Source organism: Bufo bufo, chromosome 1 (genome assembly GCF_905171765.1).
Source record: "Bufo bufo chromosome 1, aBufBuf1.1, whole genome shotgun sequence".
Lineage (NCBI taxonomy): Eukaryota > Metazoa > Chordata > Amphibia > Anura > Bufonidae > Bufo > Bufo bufo.
Genome location: NC_053389.1, coordinates 205768984 through 205796530, shown reverse-complemented (window position 1 = coordinate 205796530; position 27547 = coordinate 205768984). Strand labels below are relative to the sequence as shown.

Below are 27547 nucleotides of genomic sequence, written 5' to 3'. Positions count from 1 at the left end.
CAGTCTTTTTTTAGGGTGGCAGGACATCGGTCTAGGAACTTTATTAAAACAACTGGGTATCACACAAGCATTGTGGGGTGAAACCAAAATTTGTTACGGGGCACATAGGACCCAAGTTACAGCCCCTGGGTTAATGACAATTTGTAATATTTGGTAATGATGATAATAAGATGACACTGCTGATCATATTTACACCAAAATATCTCCTTACTACAAAGGTTGACAGCGATGTGTTAGACAAATTAAAAGTACCTTTACGCATGAATGATCCTTTTGATTGGTCCATTATTTCAGGTGAGATTTGACTCCAATTTGTCATTTTGTTTTCCTCCATGGATTTGAAAGTTGAATATTTAACAACTAAGTCAATCTGGACATCATCTAACTCCTGTCCCAAGAATTTACAGATTCTTACCACACTGTCACGGATATCCTGAAATAAATGATATTTATGAACAGCAACTGTGTATAACTCACATCACTAATTCTTTAGAACAATAAGAAATTATTTAATGAAGTTATATAAGTTAATTATATTCTAAAACTTTTTTTTAGAAATACACAATGGATTTGCCTATTGGAAAACCTTGATGTGTGTACAAAGACTTATAATTTCACCCAGAGTAAGCTTTTATAATATGGCAGTCACAGATAAAAAGGCCCCTAATAGGGGTTGTTAAGTTTAGAAAACCTATTTTCATATATCCTGTTAAGGTACATTCACACGATAGTAAACAAAAGCCATTCAAGTTTTCTTAATGGTTGTCATACAGACGTTTTTCTAAATATTGCAGTCTATGGCTCTATTCACACACCATAATTTTTGTAAAGTTAGACCAGTACCTCCAAGCAATATGAAATAAAGTACAGGTGCATGCTACTATGGCTGCAATGCAAAAGCAAACAAGCATAATATGTGGCAGCACACTGATCCACACACAAAGACACAAACAGTGAAAACTTGCATCACTGCTATACTTACTATATGAAAATGAAAAGCTCTTTGAGCACATTTTGATTAAAATTGTATCTGGTTCATCTACCAATGAGAAGGGGCCTTCTTCAGATGAGAACTCCACTAACAGACTTAACTCTCCTTGACCTAAGCCTACAAAATAAAGGGCAATGTATAATCCAGGTATATTCCAGTACTCTGCTGTACTGGACCAATACTGTGAATCATTACTGCTATACTTACTATATGAACATTAGAAGCTCTAAAGCACATTTTTGTGTCTGGCCAATCTACTTTGGCTGCAGTGCAAAAGCAAACAAACACTATATTCAGCACTATTTTGTAGACTTAGGCCCAGGAGTGGAAAGTCTGTTAGTATAGGTCCCATCTGTGGAAGCAACCTTGTTACTGGTAGGTGGGGACAACACATTTTTAATAAAAAATGTGCACATAGAGCTTATAATTTTCATATAGTAGTTATAGCAGTAATGCAATTCAGATTTATCCATGTTTTCAGCTCTGCACGTGTCTCAGTGCATGGAGCAGTGTGCTGCTGCATATAGTGTTTGTTTACACATCCTATTTTGCCCATTTCATGAACCGAAACCTCCAGTAAATTCAATGGGTCTGTTTTTCAGAAAGACACCCATGAAAAACAGTAGTTAAAATAGACTGTTTTGCCATTTTTTATGGACATTTTTTTCAAAGTCATGTGAATGTACCATTAGGGAATTGAGTTTAAACAAGAGGCCCTCTATTCAGGATCCTTAATTCCTGGTAAAGAACACAGCACATTATAGCACAGTCCTTATGGTCCAAATTTGCGAATCTTGGTCAAATTGGCTATTAATACTTAAAATGTTTGCAAGATGCATTCTGGCCTTGTTATATCGGAGGAGAATGCGAGATCACTACTTTGTCATGTACATACTCAAACTGGGCAACCCATCTGTTATAATAGTATGGCCAAAACCAAATACTGTATGTTAGTGGCTGTGTCAGATGCTATGTGTACTGTCTCTTGGAAAGTTCTCGGCTGCCACCAGAAACCTACTCTGAGCAACAACTCCAAAACAGTTCTTTCTACAGATGGGTGACTATTTGAAGCATAATTGGCACAACGCTATGCTGACTAGTATGAAGCTAACATATAGTACATGGGGACAGGTCCACATGAACCCAGACAATCCCATAAGCCGTGCAGCGAAAGTGGTGGGGCTTATGCAAGCACTGGCCTAAAGTCAGCATGTGGGGGCTATTCCAGTGCTATATTGAGGATGTTGCCAGGTTGCCAAAAGGGCAGGGCTTAAATATTTTCTGAAACTGTTAATACCCAGTGAAGTTAAAGAGGACCTTTCATCCATTATGACAATGTGAACTAAGTATACATACATGGAGAGCGGCGCTCGGGGATCTCACTGCACTTACTATTATCCCTGGGCGCCGCTCCGTTCTCCCGCTATGCCCTCCGGTATCTTCGTTCACAAAGTTATGGTAGGCAGAGTCTGCCCTTGTTCTGCTGTAGCGCTGGCCAATCGCATTGCAGAGCTCACAGCCTGGGAGAAAAGAACCTCCCAGGCTGTGAGCTCTGCGCTGCGATTGGCCAGCGCTACAGCAGAACAAGGGCTGACTCCGCCTACCATAACTTAGTGACTGAAATCTCCGCCTACCATAACTTAGTGAGCGAAGATACCGGAGGGCATAGCGGGATAATGGAGTGGCGCCCAGGGATAATAGTAAGTGCAGTGAGATCCCCGGGCGCCGCTCTCCATGTATGTATACTTAGTTCACATTGTCATAATGGGTGAAAGGTCCTCTTTAACTGGGCCATGTTATGTTTGTTGTGTTAGGCCTTGTGTACTAATATACTGTACATCATAAACATCCTTTCTTTGCAGGTGCTGTGTTTTTAATAGATCACTGCTGGTTGTGTTACATGGTTCTTATGGGCTGGCACCTGGGCTGCACTGGTTCTAGTCACAGGTGCCAATGATAGAGTGTAATGCTACATGGCCTTCAATCAGAGAAGAGTTGTATTACATATGGAGTTGCCTAGTGTGGCTCCTGGTGGGCTGTGTATGTGGAGCAATAGAGAGTACAGTGTGTCAGATGTAGCTGTGACAGGCTGCATAGCACTGACAGAGACTAGCAGTAGCAAATTGCTATGCTAGCCACATAGAAGCCTTTGATTCTACAATCCTGTTAGGTGGTGCCATCCTGTAATCTCAACTAGCACTGGCCTCAGCCTTGCTTTGGACGGCCATACAGTTCTGCTTCCTTGAGTGTGCCTATACTACAGGCTGAAGAAGGCCCTACAAAATACTGCTGTTGTGACCAGAGTCTAGGAGAGCGTTTAATTTTCGTGACATGTTCAAAGAGCCTTTGTTGGCTGCAACCAATAAGATGTATGCCATCACTGCAGTCCATACACTGTAATCCCCTGATGAGAGAAAGTGACTAGTATTCTGTGTGCTCTCTATGCAAACTGTACTATTTCCATTAGTAACCTCCAAACTGTGTCTGTGTAATGGACTCTGCAATTGAAAAGCCATGTAACTATTGTGAATGTAACTATCAATTGTTGTGGTTCCTGTTGGATTAAAGTTGTTATAAGTTCATTGCCCCATGTCTGCCTCTTCACTGCTCCATTCTCAAGTGGGATATTTTACCTGGATCTAGAGACACATACACAGGGTCCTATACAGCCGTATTATTACCTGTATTAGCTCCTCATATGTGATAAAGAAGAATCTGCTGTCATCTTTCAATTGCATCCAGCCTTTTATATGGTCAAACCAAGATCCACCTAGAACTGAAAAACAAGGGCTAAACTTTCTTTCTGGAGTAAAGGAATATACTATCTGAGGTCATTCTGCTATAGCTAAGGAAGTTTATCTCTTGGACCGAATAAAGACTGAGACTTGACACCTGAAGGATGTATTAGACATTCCCTCCCGGCAATCGCCTGCTCACTTGCTGAGGAGACCACTGCTATTACATGCAGCTATCCCCTCATCAACATGGCGAGGAGCGATCGCTATGCCATCATGCGTCCCCATGCTCTACAGTGGTTTGCCAGCAGCAGATGGTAATTAGACAGCACGATCTGCCGCCTGCAAATTCTGATCTTTAAGCATGCTGAAAGATCTGGATTGCCCGATGAACGATGACTAATATACCCTTAAGACTGATTGGTACAGGTTTCAATAAAAGGGCAGATGGGGTTATTTGAATTGAACAACCCTCTTCCCCATGGTAGGGGAATTACAAATTAACCATTTATGGTACTTGCCGCATTATTGGCTCAGTTTCCAGTAATTAACTAAGAATTTGCCTAACAAACTACTGGACCACTCTAACACAGAGCCCCAGAATCTAAAAATATGATTTAAACATGGTTGGGGCCACGTCTAATATCTTGTTGTTTGTCCATTGTTCATTCTACCCTGAAGGAACCGAAAAAAAAAACAATAAGGATTGTGAAGCTGGCCAGTTGAGTCACATAATTATGCACATCACCAGCTAATATCCAGAGTAACCTCCGTCTGCAGCACGGACAGCAGCTAGATGTGCTGGGAGTGACTCAGTAAGGTCCTGGTAGGTTGTCACAGGTACTGTATCTGGAACCATGCAGGACATTTATGTAGGAATGACTGCATGATGGTTTAAAATAGGAACGTCTTGTATTATTGCACCTAAAATTATTGGATATTTTAATATGTATCTCTAACATGCATTTTAAATAAAAGTTTCTTGTGCATCTTTGACATAATTCTATTTCTTTAACATCCCTTTAGACATCTTGGAGATACAGTAGATTCTTTTGCCATTATCTGTTGCAGATGTTGCAAGATGTATGTGTTCTATGGCAGCTAACAAGAGTGACAGTTAAAGGGGTTTTCCTGTTTTCATCAATGTCCATTAAAACTATGTATTTATGACAGTAGGTGTAATTTTCTAATATATTTCTTTTACCTTTATAAAAATAGTGTATGCTTCAGCGGTTGATGTAAAAACTTTAGTCTTTTAAGATTTTTTTCATATTGATATTTACATACAAAGTACAAAAATACTAAATTTTCATATAAACACATGAAATAATAAGTCTTCTTATTATATAATGTGTTAAGGAAATAGCTCACCTTTCCCCTGTATAAAGTCCTCAATGAAATTCTGGAAATTTTCAGCAGGTTCAAAGATTTTTAGAATCTTAGTATAATGGAACAAAGATACGATTATGTCTTTTGGGTTTCGCATTGTGTAAATAATCTGGAAAAAAAAATAACATTTTGCCTTGCACATCACAATAGAGCATTTTTGTTTTATAACAAATAAACTTTTATATTAATATTAGCGTTGATCGAGCACCGTAGTGCTCGGGGGCTCGGGCCGAACACATTGAGTATAATGGAAGTCAATGGGAGAACCCGAGCATTAAACTAGGTACCCTCTGCTCTGAAGAGGGGAGGGTGCCTGGTTCATAAGAAAATGTCAGAAATAGTTGGTAACACCACCAAAATGGTTCAGTAAAAGCATGGGGAGGATGTATGGATGCATCTTGGACTCGCTGGTCGCTGCTGGGAACTATGTTGTCCAAATAGTACACCACTTTTACATAATGACAATAATACGCACAAAATCAAGGGGGAAAAAATCGATTTTAGAGGAAAAATTTATAGAAAACATTCTTTCCTGAATATTTGCTTGTATATAAAGTGCAAGTGCTGCCAAAAATTACAAGGAAGAGGCACTCCAATACAACCTTAGTTACACATAAAGGAGGGCATCATACACACCCTTTAAAAATTATGATTGATGGCCTGCTGGTGACCCTCAAAAACATTAGGAGCAAGGGCCTGCTGATCTGACCATCTAAAACATTAGTGACTCTAGTTAACCTGGGGCCGATAGCACGTCCCCGTGACGACGACGATCCATTTGGATGCCTGGCCTATCAACTTTCGATGTAATTGTCAGCTCAAAACCATTGGAAACCACGGGTAACGGGGAATCAGTGTTTGATTCCGGAGAGGGAGCCTGAGAAACGGCTAACACATCCAAGGAAGGCAAGTGGGTGGTGCGCAAATCACACACTCCCGACTCGTGGAAGTAGTGACGATAAATAACAATACAGGACTCTTAAGATGCACTGTTATTGGATTGAGTAATAAAAAATTACAGGGAATGTCACTGCGGTATTTTGGATGAGGAAACGTTATACAGGAGGGGACCTGCTGCCGCTATGTTAACTCTAGATAACCTCTGCCTGATCGCAATTCCCCGTGACGTCTACGATCCATTTGAATATCTTCCCTATCAACTTTCAATATCATTGTTCGATTTCGGAGAGGGAGCCTGAGAAACGGCTACGGCTACTACTTCAAAGCAAGGCAGCATGAGTTGCGGGCCTGCAGGTGAGCTGACCCTGTAAAAGATTTGAGTTGCGGGCCTGCAGCTGAGATGACCCTGTAAAAGATTTGAGTTGCTGGCCTGCAGGTGAGCTGACCCAATAAAAGATTTTAGGTGCGGGCCTGCTGGTGAGCTGACCCTGTAAAACATTATATGTGAGTGCCTGCGGGTGAGCTGACCCTGTAAAACATTATATGCGAGGGCCTGCAGCTGAGCTGTCCTTCTAAAAAATTCTATGCGAGGGCCTGCATGTGAGCTGACCCTGTAAAAGATTTGAGTTGCGGCCCTGCAGCTAAGCTGACCCTGTAAAAGATTTGAGTTGCGGGCCTGCAGGTGAGATGACCCAATAAAATATTTTAGGTGCGGGCCTGCTGGTGAGCTGAGGTGGAACCAACAAACCCAACTTGATTTAGATGGCTGCATTAATCTGCAGGTGACCATCATACAGCTCTACAGATTTCTTTCCACCTGCATCTTTCTCAACAATCTGTGGCCTCAGTCTTTTATCTAGACTCTGTCATTGTGCCCCTATGTGGCCTCCTCATGCTGCCATCTCCACAGTATGTCAGCTTGCCACTCATTTTTTTTACCATGCTGCTGCTGATGCGGCTTAAAAGGTCTTAAAGTGACCACCAGGCCCACAATCTAATTAAGGTTTTACACACAAAACCAAAAGTAAAAAAATCGATTTTACAGGAAAAATTTATTGAAAACATTCTTTCCTGTATTATTTACTTGTATATAAAGTGCAAGTGCTGCCAAAAATTACAAGGAAGAGGCACTCCGATACAACCTGTATATCACATAAAGGAGGGTCTCATTCACATTGATTTGCGGGCCTGTAGGTGAGCTGACCCTTTAAAAGAATTGAGTTGCGGGCCTGCAGGTGAGCTGACCCTGTAAAAGATTTGAGTTGCGGGCCTGCAGGTGAGCTTACCCTTTAAAAGATTTTAGGTTTGGGTCTGCAGGTGAGCTGACCATGTAAAAGATTTGAGTTGCGGGCCTGCAGGTGAGCGGACCCTGCAAAAGATTTGATGTGAGGGCCTGCTGGTGAGTGGACACTCTAAAAAATTAGATGTGAGGGCCTGCTAGTAAGCGGATCCTGTAAAAAATTAGATGGAAGGGCCTGCTGGTGAGCGGACCCTCTAAAAAATTATATGTGAAAGCCTGCTGGTGAGCGGACCCTCTAAAAAAATTATATTCAAAGGCCATATATGCGAGGGCATTTTATGTGACGAATAAGCTATGCATGTTGATATGACGGAAGAGGAGAAGGAGGATGAAAAAAGGAAGATTCAACCATATACCCTTGTTTGTGGTGGAAGGGGTACATGGGAATACAGTCTATCAACTACATTAAAAACAACACTTGTAAAGTGCCTTTATGTTCATCAGCATTCCTCTGGTGGAGTCAAGAAGTTATGGTCAATCCAGGCCTTGTTCATTTTTATATGAGTCAACCTGTCAGCATTTTCAGTTGACAGGCGGATACGCTTATCTGTTATAATGCCACCAGCAGCACTAAATACACGCTCAGACAAAACGCTGGCGGCAGGGCAGGCCAGAACCTCCAAAGCGTAGAGCGCTAGTTCGTGCCACATGTCCAGCTTGGACACCCAGTAGTTGTAAGGCACTGAGGGATCATTGAGGACGCTGACACAGTCTGCTATGTACTCCTTTACCATCTCCCAAAAATTTTCTCTCCTTGTGGCACTAGGCCGCACATCAGGGTGAGGGTGCTGGCGGGGTGTCATGAAACTGTCCCAGGCTTTGGAGAGTGTTGCCCTGCCTCTGTTGGTATTGCTGTGTGTTTCCCTTGTCTCCCCTTCTCGGTTGGCCAAATTTTGGAGCAATTTTCCAACAAGGATCTTCTGGTATTGCACCATTTTGCTCATCCTCTCCACCAGTAGAATGAGAGATAAGAAGTTCTCTTTGTAGCGTGGGTCGAGAAGGGTGAACAACCAGTAATCCGTGTTGTTTAAAATGCGTATAACGTGCAGGTCTTGGGAAAGGCAGACTAACATGAAGTCAGCCATGTGTGCCAGAGAACCAACAGGCGAGACTTCGCTGTCGTCATCAGGAGGATCACTCCAAATCTCCTCATCCTCTTCCTCCTCTTCTGCCTACCCACACAGAACAGATGGAATTAAACTTCCATGGGTACTACCCTCTGTAGCTGAGGCAATCGTCTCCTGCTTCTCCTCCTCCTCTTCAGCCTCCAATTCGCGCTGAGAAGATTAACTGAGGGTGGTCTGGCTATCATCAACCTGTGTAATGTCTTCCCCCATTTCCACATGTACAGCATCGTCCTTAATTGTGAGGAGCGAGCGTTTAAGAAGACACAGAAGTGGGATGGTGACGCTGATAATAGCGTTATTGCCGCTCACCATCTGTGTTGATTCCTCAAAGTTGTGTAAAACCTCACAGAGGTCAGACATCCATGCCCACTCATTGCTTGTGAATAGCGGAAGCTGACTGGAAAGGCAATGACCATGTTGCAAGTGGTATTCCACAACTGCCCTCTGCTGCTCACAAAGCCTGGCCAACATGTGGAACATTGAGCTCCAGCGCGTGCTCACGTCGCACAACAGCCGGTGAGCTGGCAATTTCAAACGCTGCTGCAGCGTTGACAGACCGAATGAAGCTGTCGGTGACTTGCAGAAATGTGCGCACATGTGGCTCACCTTCACGAGTAGCTCAGGCAAATTGGGGTAGGTGTTTAGAAATCTCTGAACCACAAGGTTGAATACGTGGGCAAGGCAAGGGATGTGTCTAAGGTTGCCCAGCTCCAAAGCCGCCACCAAATTAAGGCAATTATCAGACACAACCATGCCTGGTAATAGGTTGAGTGGCGAGAGCCACAGCTCAGTCTGGTCTCTAATCCACTGCAGTGCTACACTGCTTCCAGCTACCGACTGATGACTGACTGGAAGTGGAGGAGGAGTCAGGGGAGGAGAAGTGGGGGTTGGAGCCACTAATGTAGGTGCTGGCAGAAACCCTGATGGAAGTAGGGCCACAATCCTTGGCGTCGTTAGCACCTGTGCCATCCCCGGGTACGAGTCGCTCCTGGCTCCACTACATTCACCCAGTGTGCCATCAGGGCAATGTAGAGTCCCTGGCCGAAAGCACTTGGCCATGTGTCCGTGGTTAAGTGGACCTTAAACTGCGTTGGTCAGGGCACGTGTGATGTTAAGGGGCACATGTTGGTGTAAGGCTGGCACAGCACACCTTGAAAAATAGTGCCGGCTGTGGACTGCGTAACAAGGGACGGACACTGACATTAAGCTGCAGAAAGCCTTAGTGTCCACAAGCCTAAATGGCAACATTTCCAGGGCCAGTAATTTGGAAAGCTGAGCATTTAGTGCTATGGCCTGTGGGTGGGTGGCTGGGTATTTGCGCTTGCGTTCAAATGCCTGGGGTAATGACATTTGGACGCTGCGCTGGGACAGGGAAGTGGATGTGGTCGCTGATGGTGCTTGCAAAGGTCCAGGTGCAGGGCGGGAGGCATCTGGACCTGCGTTTTGGACAGGGGATTGGCCAGCACGTAACACAGGGGAAGAAGAGGCAGTGGTGTGACCCTCAGACACAGATTGTTGACCCAGGTGTTCGGCCTACCTATTAAGGTGCTTTGATGCCATGTGGCGAATCATGCTGGTGGTGGTGAGGTTGCTAGTTTTCACGCCCCGGCCCATTTTGGTGTGGCACAGGTTGCAAGCTACTATTCTTTTGTCGTCCGCACTTTCCTCAAAAAAGCGCCATACTACCGAACACCTACACCTTGTTAAGGGAGATTTACGCAGTTGCGGACCTGTTCGGTGGTGCCCGCCTTCTACCTTTTTCCACCCCACTGCCTCTTCCAGCCTTTTGCAGTGCTGCAGATCCCTCCCCCTTTGTACTGCTCTCCTCGCTCGGCTTGTTGCTACTTTCTCAGGTTGGGTCAGTGACCTCGTCGTCAAGCACCTCCTCTTCCACTTCCTCACTCTGATCATCCACCTGATTTGTTGCCCTAACCACAACCCCAGTGATTGACAACTGTGTCTCATCCTCTTCCTCAACCTCTTGAGACAGTAATTGCGGTTGAGTCATTGGCAACTGTGTCTCATCATCATCCACCTCATTACACACTAATTGCCGTTGTCCAGCGTCATGTTCTTGTGACTCTGGATGCTCAAGAGGTTGGAAATTGGGGCACAAGATCTTAGCTCCCTCTTGAAGCGTGCTTGGTGAGAGGGCCAAATCAATTAATGGCGATGCAAAGAGGTCATCGGAATATCCGAGTGAGGGATTACTTGTTTGGCCAGACTGTAAATGGTGGGAGGAAGGAGGATCAGGGTGAGGATTGTGTGGACCAGATTCCTGGCTACTGAGACTGGACTTTGTGTAAGACAGGGTGGTGCTTAACCAACTGGAAGCACGGCTGCAATCCAACCGACCACCTGCTCACACTGGGCTGACTTCAAGAGTGGTGTCCTGCAAACTGGGACATGAAGCTAGGTATCTTGGATGATTGTTTTTCTTGTGCTCTGGCAGCAGCACAGTGTCACCACGCCCAGGGCCATGGCCTCTACATACACCATCAGCATCACGGCCACTTCCCCATCCCTTAATGCTCGCCTTCTTCATATTAAATGTTATAGGTTATAAGGGACCGTTTATAGGCAAAGTGTGGATAAATTATGGAAAATATATATATATTTGTTGTCAGTAATATTTTTTCCAATATCTGGCCCTGACACTCACACACGGGCTTGCAGCGCAGATGTGACAATTCACTGCAGACACCGTTTATAGGCAAAGTGTGGATAAATTACGAAAAATATATATTTGTTGTCAGTAATATTTTTCCCAATATCTGGCCCTGACACACACACGGGTGCTAGCAGCGCAGATGTGACAATTCACTGCAGACACTGTTTATAGGCAAAGTGTGGATGAATTATTGAAAATATATATTTGTTGTCAGTAATATTTTTCCCAATATCTGGCCCTGACACACACGCGCTTGCAGCACAGATGTGACAATTCACTGCAGACACTGTTTGTAGGCAAAGTGTAGATAAATTATGGAAAATATATATTTGTTAGTAATATTTTTTCAAATATCTGGCCCTGACACACGCGCTTGCAACGCAGATGTGACAATTCACTGCAGACACCATTTATAGGTAAAGTGTGGATAAATTATGGAAAATATATATTTGTTGTCAGTAATATTTTTCCCAATATCTGGCCCTGACACACAGAAGGTATTGCAGTACAGATTTAACAAGTCACTGCAGACACCCGCTATCAAAAAAGCATCGTGAAGTATCGAAAACAAATTTGCTGGCTAAATTATATTGCTGCCAGCTTGCCACTTAAAAGGACTTTTGGGTCTTTGAAACGTTTTTCTATCGAATATATTGCGATCACACTCTCAAAACTATCTGTCCCTTCCTAAGCGCAGCTCTCCCTGACTCACAATGAGCCGAACCCGCGTCATCGGGTGCTATATAGCACCCGGTGACGCGTTCCGGCCAGCCAATCACTGTAATACCAGTAGCCAACATGGCTACTGGCATTACAGTGATGGCAGTACTTACCTGCACGTTTATTGGCTGCGTAGCAGCCATGAAACGTGTGGGGAGGAGACTTGAGCATGGCGCTCAAGCACATGCGGTACTTGGCCAAGTACCGCCATGTGCCGAGCATAGCATGCTCGCTCAACACTAATTAATATGAAAATCCATTATATAATGGGAAACAAAGCTACAGTGTACTTTCATAGTATTTAGAGATGAGTGAATTTCTTGGAATTCATTTAGTTTTACAAATTCGTTTCGGATCTGATTTTAACAAATCGTTAAGAAAATTTGATTCAATCCTGCCTAAATCAAAAGTTCTAGAATTGGCCTGAAAAATTGTGTACTGCACTCTGATACCCTATTGTATCTCTTTTTTTTATTTTATTTATTTTTTTCAATTTTTTTCTCTCTCCGTCTCTTCCCTTTTAAGTATGTATTGTCAGAATGAGAATTACATACAATGCATTCGGAAAGTCTTTAGACCCTTTTAGTTTTTCCACATTTTATATTGAAGTCTTGTGCTAAAATAAAATAAAAATCTAATTTCCCCCATTATTCTGCATTCAATACCCTGTAATGAAAAAGTAAAAACACAATGTTCAAAAACTATTTTATTGAAAAAAGAAAACTAAAATGTTGTATTGACATTGTACCCTTTACTCAGTGCTTAGTTTAAGCACCTTTGGCAATGATTACTGCCTCCAGTCTTCTTGGGTTTGATGCCACAAGGTTTGCACACTTGGATTTGGGGATTTTCTGCTATTGTTCTCTGCAGATTCTCGCAAGCTTTTCAGGTCTGAGCTCCGGAGCACTCTGGATCAAGTTTTCATTAAGAATATCTTAATGATTTCCATTCAGCTTTTCCTCAAACCTGACCAGTCTCCCTAACTCAGGGGGAAAAAAAACACTTCCACAGCATGATGCTGTCACCACCATGTTTCACTGTAGGCATAGTTTTGGGCAGGTGATGAGCAGTGCAGTTTCCTCCAGAAATGGACATTTAAAATTGAGGCTCAGAAGTTCAATCCTGGTTTCATCAGACCAGAGAATCTAGATTCTGAGTCTGAGAATCCTTTAGGAGCTTTTTTTGGGCAAACTCTAGGTTGGCTTTCATTTGTATTTTACTGAAGAGAGGCTTTTTTCTGCCCACTCTGCCATAAAGCCCAGATTGGTGGAGTGCTACAGTGATGTTTGAAGCTTCTCCCATCTACACACAGGATCTTTTCAGCTTAGCTAGAGATAACATTGGGTTCTTGGTCAGCTCTCTTACCAAAACCCTTCTCTCACACTTCTTACTTAGTGGATCGACTAGCTATAGGAAGAGTCCTGGCTGCTCCAAACGTCTTCCATTTAAGGATTATGGAGGTAACTGTAGTTTTGGGAACTTTCAGTGCAGCAGAATTTTTTTTAACCCTTTTCCCGATCTGTGCCTCCACACAATCCTGTCACTGAGCAATACAAGTAGGCTATTGCTCTGATATTCATTGTCAGTTGTGGGACCTTATGTAAGCAATGGTATGTTTTTTTCAAATCATATCCAATCAATTGAATTCAAAACAGGTGGACTCAATTAAGGTGTAGAAACATCTCAAAGATGATTAAAACAAATGGGAGATCCACAGAGCTACTTTTAGTGTCATAGTACAGGGTATGAATAAGTATGTCCATGTGAAATTTTCCTTTTTCAATAAATTAGCAAAAAAAAAGGTAGCAACATAACAAAATGTGAAAACAGTAAAAGGTTCTGAAGACTCTCCAGATGCATTGAATATCGCTATGGGTAAACACATTATTAATGGTGTTAACAGAAAGCCATTTTAAAACATACTGCACCATCAGATTTGTTATGCTTTCAAAATTAAAAAACGTTCCAAAAATTGTCCCCTCCTGGGGGCAGATGCCTTCCGGTGTTTATAAGTAAGATCCTCACCTGTCTGGCACTCCGGTGTGACCAAAAAGGGTCCTCATGGAGCTGCGGGACAGGTTACACGTGTCTCCATTGATACACCAGCTCCGACCCCTTTGCAAACCGACGCGGGGATGCAATCGTATGTGCGCCGGACGGGGAGGCCGCATGGCTTTCGGGGACAGCTTGGCCGGGCTAGTGGCAGTACGCTGCGGTCGAGCTTGTCTCTGGTGCCTATTGTGGATTCCATTCCGGTGTCCATGTCGATGCGCTCGCGCACTCTCGCAGAGCTTGTCGTGCATCCGCATTTACGTTTGAAAACGGTTTCGCAAGGGGATATGCGGTCGCGCGTATGCGCTTCGCCGACCATCGAAGGAAATAGCACCTGGCCGCAAGTTCAAAGCAGATTAGGGGGCCGGCATTGGTCTAATTGACTAATGACCGACCAAAGCCTTGTACATAGGTGTAGGGCAGGATCATGACCTATGGGGAGTGGACACTTGGCACCCTGGGATTTGTTAGCAGGCACATAAAAGGTGGCCTCCCAGGTCGGTCAGTGCCCACTGTTATCCTTCCTTATCCAGGTGCAGATCAGTACTGCTAGCTACTGACTGAAGTTTGCTGGGACTCCGTCCGTTCCAGTGGGACCCAGGACCCAGGACTTTCCGTGACGCATCCGTTTACCTGGCAAGTTGCACAGAGACTTATGCACGGATCGGGACTACTCCTGGCTTTCCTTTGTTTTTTGTTTGCCTGACGTTTGCCCAGTGAAGTTTACCTGGACTTTGTTTATTTTGTTAATAAACCCCTTTGACTTCATCCTCACTGGTCTGTTTCGTTGGTGCCTTGCATTACATTATAAACACAAGATGGTATCTGGAAAAGCAGTGGCTTGTTCTGAAAAGTAGTCTAAAAATATATTTTAAAAAACAAATTTTTTTTAGGGGGGGAGACACAGGTGCGATAGAATGTCCCCTGGGTGTGACCAAAATATATAGTACACTCTTGACACACTCAAATACAATTATTGCAATGTTCACTTTTAAACAGTAGAAAAATTGGTGCAGGTTTTTGAGAAAAAGATACTTGGACATTAGGACGTCCCAAGATAGGCACGGCTGCTAACAAACTAATATAAGTTTATTGCACATGTATAAGCTACAGAAGCTTTGCAACAGGTTCAGTATTTGAACAAATAAAGCATGGCACATAATAAAGAGTACTGACTGTTTAAATGCTCATGTCTCTTCTGTAGTGCAATTCATGAAGTTATAAACAGCCCCAACCCTGGTTACAGACACACAGTAATACACTAACTGTCCCTCCCTTGTCCCTAAGGATAAAACCTGACTTTCTACCCAGTAATTCAACCTAACTAAATATATCTTCTTCACAATACCTGCACTGTCCCTGCAAGACACTAAAATGGCTGGCTTGCATGTCTTATTGCTCTGTCTGACACAGACATAGTAACATAGTAACATAGTACATAAGGCCGAAAAAAGACATTTGTCCATCCAGTTCGGCCTGTTATCCTGCAAGTTGATATGACATGGCAAACATGTTCTGTCACTTCTGTAGCTAAGCTCACAATGGTGTTGTACTTCAGAGCTAGCATATAGCCTGATAGATCAGCCAACATTCTGCCTCCTGATTGGATTGGATTGGATTGGATTGTGAGGAAGCCCATCGTCCAGGACCCCACCCAGGGTCATATGATCATCTTTCTTTCTCTTCCCTGTCCTGTTTTCCTGATTAGTGTACTGAATTTTAAATGTAAAATGGTAGGCGCCGGTTTGTGCGTTTCATCTGAATCGAATTGCAAAAACATCAGATTCTTTTGGAAGGATTTTGTTTTGTTAAATTTGTGATCCGATTAGTTTAGAATTGATTCACTGAAGACTCTTTTATTCTGCATTGTGATTTTTCTCTATTATTCCTCCTAGAATGAAAAATATAACTTGACAAGTAGATGTTATCATTCCTTCCATCAATACCATACCAGTGCTGACAGAGCTGGGAACCCACCATAATAATGGCAGGTGAAAGGTAACACAGAGCAAACAGCCAGTTCTGCCCCTGGTGTTATAAAAGGCATATGATTGCCGAAAACTTTGCATATGTTTCACATTCAGCTACTAAAGAAAATAAAACTTATTATTAGCTTAAAATTATGACTTCAATATGTAAAGTCAGGTCCATAAATATTGGGACATCAACACAATTGTAACATTTTTGGCTCTATACACCACCACAATGGATTTGAAATTAAATGAACAAGGTGTGCTTTACCTGCAGACTGTCAGCTTTAATTTGAGGGTATTTACATCCAAATCAGGTGAACGGTGTAGGAATTACAACAGTTTGCAAATGTGCCTCCCATTTGTTGAGGGACCAAAAGTAATGGGACAATTGGCTTCTTGGCTGTTCCATGGCCAGGTGTGTGTTATTCCCCCATTATCCAAATTACAATGAGCAGATAAAAGGTCCAGAGTTCATTTCCAGTCTGCTATTTGCATTTGGAATCTGTTGCTTTCAACTCTCAAGATGAGATCCAAAGAGCTGTCACTATCAGTGAAGCAAGCCATCATTAGGCTGAAAAAACACAACAAACCCATCAGAGAGATAGCAAAAACATTATGCCTGGCCAAAACAACTGTTTGGAACATTCTTAAAAAGAAGGAACGCACAGGTGAGCTCAGCAACACCAAAAGACCCGGAAGACCACGGAAAACAACTGTGGTGGATGACCGAAGAATTCTTTCCTGGTGAAGAAAACACCCTTCACAACAGTTGGCCAGATCAAGAACACTCTCCAGGAGGTAGGTGTATGTGTGTCAAAGTCAATAATCAAGAGAAGACTTTACCAGAGTGAATACAGAGGGTTCACCACAAGATGTAAACCATTGGTGAGGCTCAAAAACAGGAAGGCCAGATTAGAGTTTGCCAAACGACATCTAAAAAAGCCTTCACAGTTCTGGAACAACATCCTATGGACAGATGAGACCAAGATCAACTTGTACCAGAGGGATGGGAAGAGAAGAGTATGGAGAAGGAAAGGAACTGCTCATGATCCTAAGCATATCACCTCATCAGTGAAGCATGGTGGTGGTAGTGTCACGGCGTGGGCATGTATGGCTGCCAATGGAACTGGTTCTCTTGTATTTGTTGATGATGTGACTGCTGACTAAAGCAGCAGGATGAATTCTGAAGTGTTTCGGGCAATATTATCTGCTCATATTCAGCCAAATGCTTCAGAACTCGTTGGACGGCGCTTCACAGTGCAGATGGACAATGACCAAAAGCAACCAAAGAGTTTTTTAAGGGAAAGAAGTGGAATGTTATGCAATGGTCAAGTCAATCTCCTGACCCGAATCCGATTGAGCATGCATTTCACTTGCTGAAGACAAAACTGAAGGGAAAATGCCCCAAGAACAAGCAGGAACTGAAGACAGTTGCAGTAGAGGCCTGGCAGAGCAACACAAGGGATGAAACCCAGCGTCTGGTGATGTCTATGCGTTCCAGACTTCAGGCTGTAATTGACTGCAAAGTATTTGCAACCAAGTATTAAAAAGTGAAAGTTTGATTTATGATTATTATTCTGTCCTATTACTTTAGGTCCCTTAACAAGTAGGAGGCACATATGCAAACTGTTGTAATTCCTGCACCGTTCACCTGATTTGGATGTAAATACCCTCAAGTTAAAGCTGACAGTCTGCAGGTAAAGCACATCTTGTTCGTTTCATTTCAAATCCATTGTGGTGGTGTATAGAGCCAAAAATGTTAGAATTGTGTCGATGTCCCAATATTTATGGACCTGACTGTATATAGTCTAATAGTTTGCTCAGTCCCCTTTGGCTAGGGTATACTGTTCAGTGCCCCAGGACTTTAAAAGTTTGCATTAATAGGATGTTAAAATGCACTTTGTATAACAATGTGTGAAATCCCCTATTTATCCCATTTCTAGGCCGTATCAAAGGAGTGCACTCATGTAATCCTATTCTCAATAGTTAAAATCAGAAAATCTAGCTACAGAAAGTCAGTGTATGTTACCCTAGTGTAAAACATGTCTGCTTAAAGGGGTTGTCCACCTTTTTTAAGTGATAGCTAAGGCTACTTTCACACTAGCGTTCGGAGCGGGTCCGTCTGATGTTTCATCAGACTGATCCGCTCCTATAATGCAGACGTTTGCATCCGTTCAGAACGGATCCGTCTGCATTATAACTTAGAAAATTTTCTAAGTGTGAAAGTAGCCTGAGCGGATCCGTTCAGACTTTACATTGAAAGTCAATGGGGGACGGATCCGCTTGAAGATTGAGCCATATGGTGTCATCTTCAAGCGGATCCGTCCCCATTGACTTCCATTAGAAGTCTGGACGTATCCGCTCGCCTCCGCACGGCCAGGCGGCCACCCGAATGCTGCTAGCAGCGTTCAGGTGTCCGCTCACTGAGCGGAGCGGAGGCTGAGCGCTGGCAGGCGGATGCATTCTCAGTGGATCCGCCTCCACTGAGAATGCATTATGGCCAGACGGCTGCGTTCGGGACCGCTCGTGAGCCCCTTCAAACGGAGCTCACGAGCGGACAACCGAACGCTAGTGTGAAAGTAGCCTTATTTTCAGGGTAGGCCATCACTAGCTGAGCGGCGGAGCCCTGACAACCCTGAATCCTGCTAATCAGCTTTCAGCAATAGCTCTGGCACTGGAATAGCTCTGGCACTTTTTAGTGGACTGAGCTCGTATCTGCTGCACTGGTCCTACTGTAGTCAATGAGAGAGCTGCACTGACAAGCTCAGTCGACTACACAGTAGATTTAACTGTCTGCTTCTATCACTGGAGCTATTGCCGAACAGCTAATGATGGCCTGTTTTGAGGATAGACCATCACTTAATAAGAGGTGGACTACACATAAAAAAAATTCTATAATCTCTCTAAGGGATGTTTCCGACGAGCGAGTCCATTGCAGGAATTGCTTTCAATGTGTGAGTGTGATCGTCCGTTCTGGCACTGCAAGAGTACACTGCATTATCATGATTTATATTGCTATGTGCCTCTGCTTGACCATACTTCTACAGGATCATATTGACTGTACAGTGGCGTACATCCAATAGAGGCAGACAACGCAGCTGCTATGGGGCCCGTGAGGAATAGGTGCCTGCAGTGAACCAAAAGCGCTGCTCCCTAATTTTACTCATTACTGTCCAGCTCCAGTATAGTATCCTTATCATCAGTGGAGAAGGCTAAAGGACCTGTGATGATGGAAACTGCACAGAACATCATCACAGGTCCTTCAACCCCAAAAAGCATGGAGAAGAACTGCACAATGAGCTCTCCACTGAGACTATAATGGAATGGTAATGCCCCCCCCCATTCCCTATTTTTACTCATATCTCACTCATATATAGTACTGCAGACAATTACAACCACTATGACCTCATGTACCTCACACAATAACCATAATATGTAACTAACCAAATATATCTGTACACAGGGCTTTTTTTCTGGCGGAACGCCCCGGAACGGCGTTCCGCCACCTATTTTCCTCGCCCCGCACCCCTTTAGTACAGACAGTTTACATCGGCGGTCCCCAACCGCCGGGCCGCGGCCCAGGACCGGGCCCTGGAGAATGGTTTGCCGGGCCGCGGCGATCAGGGCAGTCTTTAACGCTGTACTAATGAAGCGCTTCCATTATGGAAGCGCTTCATTAGTACAGAAGGACCAGGAAGCGGTGAAGGATCTGTACTCACCACTTCCTGGTCCACGGCTCGGCTATCGGCTGTGCATGGCTGCGCACAGCGTGAGGTCTCTCTGTGACCTCACACTGTTGTTAAAGATTGAATTTTATTCTATATTTTGTATCTCTAGGACTGTAATGAGTTAACTTTTTCTTCTCCAAGTGCCCACCCACCCCCCTCTTTGTTTCAAGACTGGAGAAGAGAGGGGGGGGGCAAAGAGCTGTGCTGTGGGCAGCGTCTGGTTTCTCATCCTTGTACAGGTGACCCAAAGGAGGCATATAGAGTGTGAAGGAGTGCATAAGCCAATTATATGGCTCGATGATATGTATATATTATTCACTGCCTATAGAGAAGCACCTCTTTGAAGTGTCACATATGACATAAGCAGTATTATTGTTAGAATAGAAGCCATTACAAAATGGCGATGGTAACCAGATGTTTACATTAGTTCACATTCCAAAGTAGGGCCCAGTGCGCAGATGCTGGTGTATTATCTCCTCTCTCTTATCTCTTCTTCCTTTTTGACCAATGAAACAATGTTTAAGCCTCAGTGAGGACTGCCCTCTTCTGAAGATGTATATACGCTTAGCCCATGTAATAAAAGTTAGAGATTGCATTGACCATCTATGAGTCAGCGTCTAGTCTCTCAGCCACGCGTGGATATTAACCCCTGGGGGGGGTACATTGATTTGGAACACCAGAGTGTATCTTAAATGCCCTAATTTAGGGCGTCTTCGACAGCAGAATGAAGAGGATCGCGATGGTGACTAAGAGCAGGAGAGGTAAGTGTTTTTTTTATTTTATTTTATTTGCACTGGGGGCTGATGGCTGACCTGGGGGACATTGGGAAGACATGAGGGGCTTATGGCTGACATGAGGGGCTAATGGGGGGCTTATGGCTGACATGAGGGGCTAATGGGGGGTAGCGCGTTTAGCCAATGTGCGCTTGTACTCGCGCATCTTCCTATCACGCTCCAGTGTAGGAAGTAAGGTGGGCACATTGTCTTTGTACCGGGGATCCAGCAGGGTGGCAACCCAGTAGTCCACACACGTTAAAATGTGGGCAACTCTGCTGTCGTTGCGCAGGCACTGCAGCATGTAGTCGCTCATATGTGCCAGGCTGCCCAGAGGTAAGGACAAGCTGTCCTCTGTGGGAGGCGTATCGCCATCGTCCTGCGTTTCCCCCCAGCCACGCACCAGTGATGGGCCCGAGCTGCGTTGGGTGCCACCCCGCTGTGAACATGCTTCATCCTCATCCTCATCCTCCTCGTCCTCCAGTAGTGGGCCCTGGCTGGCCACATTTGTACCTGGCCTCTGCTGTTGCAAAAAACCTCCCTCTGAGTCACTTCGAAGAGACTGGCCTGAAAGTGCTAAAAATAACCCCTCTTCCTCCTCCTCCTCCTCCTACTGGGCCACCTCCTCTTCCATCATCGCCCTAAGTGTTTTCTCAAGGAGACATAGAAGTGGTATTGTAACGCTGATAACGGCGTCATCGCCACTGGCCATGTTGGTGGAGTACTCGAAACAGCGCAACAGGGCACACAGGTCTCGCATGGAGGCCCAGTCATTGGTGGTGAAGTGGTGCTGTTCCGCAGTGCGACTGACCCATGCGTGCTGCAGCTGAAACTCCACTATGGCCTGCTGCTTCTCGCACAGTCTGTCCAGCATGTGCAAGGTGGAGTTCCACCTGGTGGGCACGTCCCATATGAGGCGGTGAGCGGGAAGGCCGAAGTTACGCTGTAGCGCAGACAGGCGAGCAGCGGCAGGATGTGAACGCCGGAAGCGCGCACAGACGGCCCGCACTTTATGCAGCAGCTCTGACATGTCGGGGTAGTTGTGAATGAACTTCTGCACCACCAAATTCAGCACATGCGCCAGGCAAGGGATGTGCGTCAAACCGGCTAGTCCCAGAGCTGCAACGAGATTTCGCCCATTATCGCACACCACCTGGCCGGGCTTGAGGCTCACCGGCAGCAACCACTCGTCGGTCTGTTGTTCTATACCCCCCCCACAACTCCTGTGCGGTGTGGGGCCTGTCCCCCAAACATATGAGTTTGAGAATGGCCTGCTGACGTTTACCCCGGGCTGTGCTGAAGTTGGTGGTGAAGGTGTGTGGCTGACTGGATGAGCAGGTGGAAGAAGAGGAGGAGGAAGCTGAGTAGGAGGAGGAGGAGACAGGAGGCAAAGAATGTTGCCCTGCGATCCTTGGCGGCGGAAGGACGTGCACCAAACAGCTCTCCGCCTGGGGCCCAGCCGCCACTACATTTACCCAGTGTGCAGTTAGGGAGATATAGCGTCCCTGGCCGTGCTTACTGGTCCACGTATCTGTGGTTAGGTGGATCTTGCCACAGATGGCGTTGCGCAGTGCACACTTGATTTTATCGGATACTTGGTTGTGCAGGGAAGGCACGGCTCTCTTGGAGAAATAGTGCCGGCTGGGAACAACATACTGTGGGACAGCAAGCGACATGAGCTGTTTAAAGATGTCTGTGTCCACCAGCCTAAATGACAGCATTTCATAGGCCAATAGTTTAGAAATGCTGGCATTCAGGGCCATGGATCGAGGGTGGCTAGGTGGGAATTTACGCTTTCTCTCAAATGTTTGTGAGATGGAGAGCTGAACGCTGCTGTGTGACATGGTTGAGATGCTTTGTGACGCAGGTGGTGGTGTTGGTGGTACATCCCATGTTTGCTGGGCGGCAGGTGCCAACGTTCCTCCAGAGGCGGAGGAAGAGGCCGAGGCGGCAGCAGCAGAAGAGGCCGAGGCGGTAGCAGCAGAAGAGGTAGCAGGGGGAGCCTGAGTGACTTCCTTGTTTTTAAGGTGTTTACTCCACTGCAGTTCATGCTTTGCATGCAGGTGCCTGGTCATGCAGGTTGTGCTAAGGTTCAGAACGTTAATGCCTCGCTTCAGGCTCTGATGGCACAACGTGCAAACCACTCGGGTCTTGTCGTCAGCACATTGTTTGAAGAAGTGCCATGCCAGGGAACTCCTTGAAGCTGCCTTTGGGGTGCTCGGTCCCAGATGGCGGCGGTCAGTAGCAGGCGGAGTCTCTTGGCGGCGGTTGTTCTGCTTTTGCCCACTGCTCCCTCTTTGTCTATTTCTACGCTGTTGGCTCAGTCTCACCACTGCCTCTTCCTCCGAACTGTGAAAGTCAGTGGCACGACCTTCATTCCATGTGGGGTCTAGGACCTCATCGTCCCCTGCATCGTCTTCATCCCTGATCTCCTGTTCAGTCTGCACACTGCAGAAAGACGCACCAGTTGGCACCTGTGTTTCGTCATCATCAGAGACGTGCTGAGGTGGTATTCCCATGTCCTCATCATCAGGAAACATAAGTGGTTGTGTGTTAGTGCATTCTATGTCTTCCACCGCTGGGGAAGGGCTAGGTGGATGCCCTTGGGAAACCCTGCCAGCAGAGTCTTCAAACAGCATAAGAGACTGCTGCATAACTTGAGGCTCAGACAATTTCCCTGGTATGCATGGGGGTGATGTGACAGACTGACGGGCTTGGTTTTCATGCGCCATCTGTGCGCTTTCTGCAGAAGACTGGGTGGGAGATAATGTGAACATGCTGGATCCACTGTCGGCCACCCAATTGACTAATGCCTGTACCTGCTCAGGCCTTACCATCCTTAGAACGGCATTGGGCCCCACCAAATATCCCTGTAAATTCTGGCGGCTACTGGGACCTGAGGTAGTTGGTACACTAGGACGTGTGGCTGTGGCAGAACGGCCACGTCCTCTCCCAGCACCAGAGGGTCCACTAACACCACCACGACCATGTCCGCGTCCGCGTCCCTTACTAGATGTTTTCCTCATTGTTACCGTTCACCACAATAAGAAAAATATTATTTGGCCCAATGTATTGAATTCAAATTCAGGCCTTTTTTTACAGACACCTAACACTATCTGGCTATCTATTTAGGTACCGTATTACACTAATACAGGCACAGCAGTAATGACAGATTTAGCTGAATATAAATTTGAGGCCTATTATTTAGGCGCTGGGTGACAGGTATACGTTTACGGACAGAATTAGACTTGGATATGCACAGTAGCGTGTGTGTGAAGTTATTGAGAATGACCCTATCAGCACCTTGAATCTAATATACCCTTTTATGGATAGATTTAAAGTAGGCCTGATACAGCAGAAACCACTAATTTAGGAAATTGCTAGGTTGGGAATTGTATTTCAACCCAGAACAAAAACTGTGCTTTGACGGACACAATATAACTTGACCAGCTACAGCAATAACCACAGATTTAGCTGAATATAAATTTGAGGCCTATTATTTAGGCACTGTGTGACAGGTATACGTTTACAGACAGAATTAGACTTGGATATGCACAGTAGCGTGTGTGTGAAGTTATTGAGAATGACCCTATCAGCACCTTGAATCTAATATACCCTTTTATGGATAGATTTAAAGTAGGCCTGATACAGCAGAAACCACTAATTTAGGAAATTGCTAGGTTGGGAATTGTATTTCAAACCAGAACAAAAACTGTGCTTTGACGGACACAATATAACTTAACCAGCTACAGCAATAGCCAGAGATTTAGCTGAATATAAATTTGAGGCCTATTATTTAGGAGCTGGGTGACAGGTATACGTTTACGGACAGAATTAGACTTGGATATGCACAGTAGCGTGTGTGTGAAGTTATTGAGAATGACCCTATCAGCACCTTGAATCTAATATACCCTTTTAGGTATAGATTTAAAGTAGGCCTGATACAGCAGAAACCACTAATTTAGGAAATTGCTAGGTTGGGAATTGTATTTCAAACCAGAACAAAAACTGTGCTTTGACAGACACAATATAATTTCACCAGCTACAGCAATAGCCACAGATTTAGCTGAATATAAATTTGAGGACTATTATTTAGGCGCTGGGTGACAGGTATATGTATACGGACAGAATTAGACTTGGATCTGCACAGTAGCGTGTGTGTGAAGTTATTGAGAATGACCCTATCAGCACCTTGAATCTAATATACCCTTTTAGGGATAGATTTAAATAACCACACTATTGATGGTTAAATGGACTTGGTGGCAGCTTGCCCCTGATGTAGGATATAGCCAAAAAATAACCACACTATTGATGGTTAAATGGACTTGGTGGCAGCTTGCCCCTGATGTAGGATATAGCAAAAAATAACCACACTATTGATGGTTAAATGGACTTGGTGGCAGCTTGTGCTGGCACACCATAAGCCACAAAATGGCCGCCGATCACCCCAGAAAAAAGTGACTGAAAAACGCTCTGGGCAGCCTAAAAACAGTGAGCAATTGAATTGCAGCAGTTCAATGATCCACAGCTGTAGATCGATCACTGTCTTAAGTGTTTTGGAGGAGATAATCACTGCCTAATCTCGCCCTAACGTCGCAGCTGCAACCTCTCCCTACACTTGTAACAGCAGAGTGACGTGCAGCGCTACGTGACCCAAGCTTATATAGAGGCTGGGTCACATGCTGCACTGGCCAATCACAGCCATGCCAATAGTAGGCATGGCTGTGATGGCCTCTTGGGGCAAGTAGTATGACGCTTGTTGATTGGCTGCTTTGCAGCCTTTCAAAAAGCGCCAAGAAAGCGCCGAACACCGAACCCGAACCCAGACTTTTACGAAAATGTTCGGGTTCGGGTCCGTGTCACGAACACCCCAAAATTCGGTACGAACCCGAACTATACAGTTCGGGTTCGCTCATCCCTAATTGAGAGAGTAAGTCAGTGACAGACTTGTAATATGTCCATGCCACTTGTTGCACTAAGTCTACTATACAGGTAAGCAAACACTACAGTAAAAAAGAAAGATATTTAGTCACCAGTCCGCAAAAAATTTCCGCTGCAGGTCCGAGGAGTGTTGTGGGGTCAATCACACTTTCATGGAGTATACATATAGGGTTCGGACCGCGCGTGTCATAAATAGACGGTATACAAACAGGTTTTTTTTTTTTCTCCTTTTCCTTTAGAAAAGTACCGAGGGCTACAGATGTCCTGTTTGTGGATATCCTGCAACTTATAAAAATTATAATAGTGTAAATCCGTACGGTTGTACTCTCCTGCAGTGCACAGATTGTACTTACACGGCACTCCACCAACAACAGGCGTATCTAAGATATCCTCCGCGGTTTGTTAGGTTCTTCGCGGCGAAGGTCCACGTTCATACACCACCACACACGGCTCAACCACGGACTTAATTCCAGCACACACCAGATGAGTCTGCTAGTATTCCCGACTTCTTTTACTTAAAACTTTCTGTGGATACAAGTGGCTCCTACCATAGTAAAGCTCCGATAACTATTTAAAAGGTTTATTTAGTACATACTTACAAACATGCACTTTAAAATTCGCATTAAAAAATCCCAGCGTCTTATTCTTTGCCCGACCCAGGTTTCGCTCCTTAAGCTTCGTCAGGGGCACACTTCATCTCTCCCTCCCCCTTCTTTTTTATTTGGTAGGCTAGAGTTAATCAAGCACCTGATGTGCTACTCCAGACACCTTCTCTTTTTTTCTTCACTTAACCCTACACTTGTATCTCCTAGTTCTCAAGGAAAAAAATGCAGATCTTTAAGTCCTAATTCACATGGGAATAATTGTTCTACCAAATTTTTTTATTATCTAATTTAAAACGGCTTGCAGGTCAAAATCTACATTCAGGCCCCCTGGTTGTAGGGTACATAATTCATATATCCACCTACTTTCTTTTTTATAAATTTTCTCTAGAAAGCTTCCTCCCCTCCAATGGTTTTGTACTAATTCCACCCCCATAAATTTTATTCCCTCAGGGTTCTTATGGTGATATTTTTTGTAGTGCGCCGAGACGCCATGACTTTCAAGCCCCTTCTTGATATTTCTTATATGCTCCTGCACCCGGACCTTAAGGGGTCTGATGGTACGTCCTACATACTGGAGGCCACAAGGGCACTCCAGTACATATACGACCCCTTTGCTATGACATGTCATCTCTCCCACTACTTCCAATTGTTTGCCTTATACAATACTGTTTACTATAGTACTATTTTGTAATCTTTCTGTTCTTTTTCTATTTTTGCAGGCAATGCAGAAAACACACCAATTAAAACTGTTTTTTCTTTTTTTATTTGTATCCTCAGGTCGGTTGGCACTATGTACTAATTTATTTTGTAAATTGGGTGCTCTTTTATAGATGACTAGTGGTTGTTCAGGAATTGCAGGTCCAAGTACTGGATCATTTTTCAGGATGGACCAGTTTCTTTTAATTGCGTTTTTTAGTTCCCCAGAACATTGTGTGAACTGGGTTATGAACGAAAAACGAAAGTCAGTTGTATTTTTCTGTGTTTTTGAATTATTTGGGGTCTCCTCTCGTTGTTTTATTGTTTCTTTTATACATCTCTCCAATTTTTCATTCTCATATCCTTTTTCTGGTAAGCGTTCTTTTATTATTTTACTCTGTTCTTTAAAAATAGCCGTGTCAGTGCAGCTGCGGTGGATTCTCTGGACCTGTCCCTTGGGTATATTTTTAAGCCAGGGTGCATAATGGCAGCTAGTTAGATCTATGTACCCGCTGACATCGGTGGGCTTAAAATAGGTCTTAGTTTTGAGCTGTCCCTCTTCCACATATATGGTCAGGTCCAGAAAATCCACCGAAACCACACTAACAGTGCTAGTGAAACTTAAGTTCCATTCCTTATTTTCCAATCCTCTAATAAACGCCTCCAGCTGATTTTTTTTCCCCTTCCCATATCACCAGGCAATCATCTATATACCTTTTCCAAATTCTTAATGTCCCACTTTTTTTGTATTTGTTCACCTTGGGGTCAATGTAATGTTTTTCCCACATGGTCATAAAAATATTTGCAAAACTGGGGGCGAATTTCGCCCCCATCGCAGTTTCGACCTTCTGTAAATAGTATTGGCCCTTGAACCAAAAGTAATTATGCTCTAGGCAGAATTCCATGCAGCGTACAATGAAGTCCGCTTGTATTTTAGTCATATCAG

At 44.4% G+C, this 27547-nt stretch overlaps 1 protein-coding gene across 4 annotated transcripts in view; it reads right to left on the bottom strand.

The window, feature by feature from the left end:
• Positions 1–27547, bottom strand: part of LOC121002918 (sulfotransferase 2B1-like) — a 72333-nt gene that overhangs the window by 9891 nt on the left and 34895 nt on the right. For all 4 annotated transcript variants that reach the window (XM_040434563.1, XM_040434565.1, XM_040434564.1 and 1 more), the window contains exons 4-6: positions 5098–5224; positions 3673–3767; positions 253–433 (exon numbers count right to left, since the gene is read on the bottom strand). In XM_040434563.1, coding sequence (XP_040290497.1) covers positions 253–433; positions 3673–3767; positions 5098–5224 — 403 coding nt within the window. The remainder of the gene's footprint in view (positions 1–252; positions 434–3672; positions 3768–5097; positions 5225–27547) is intronic.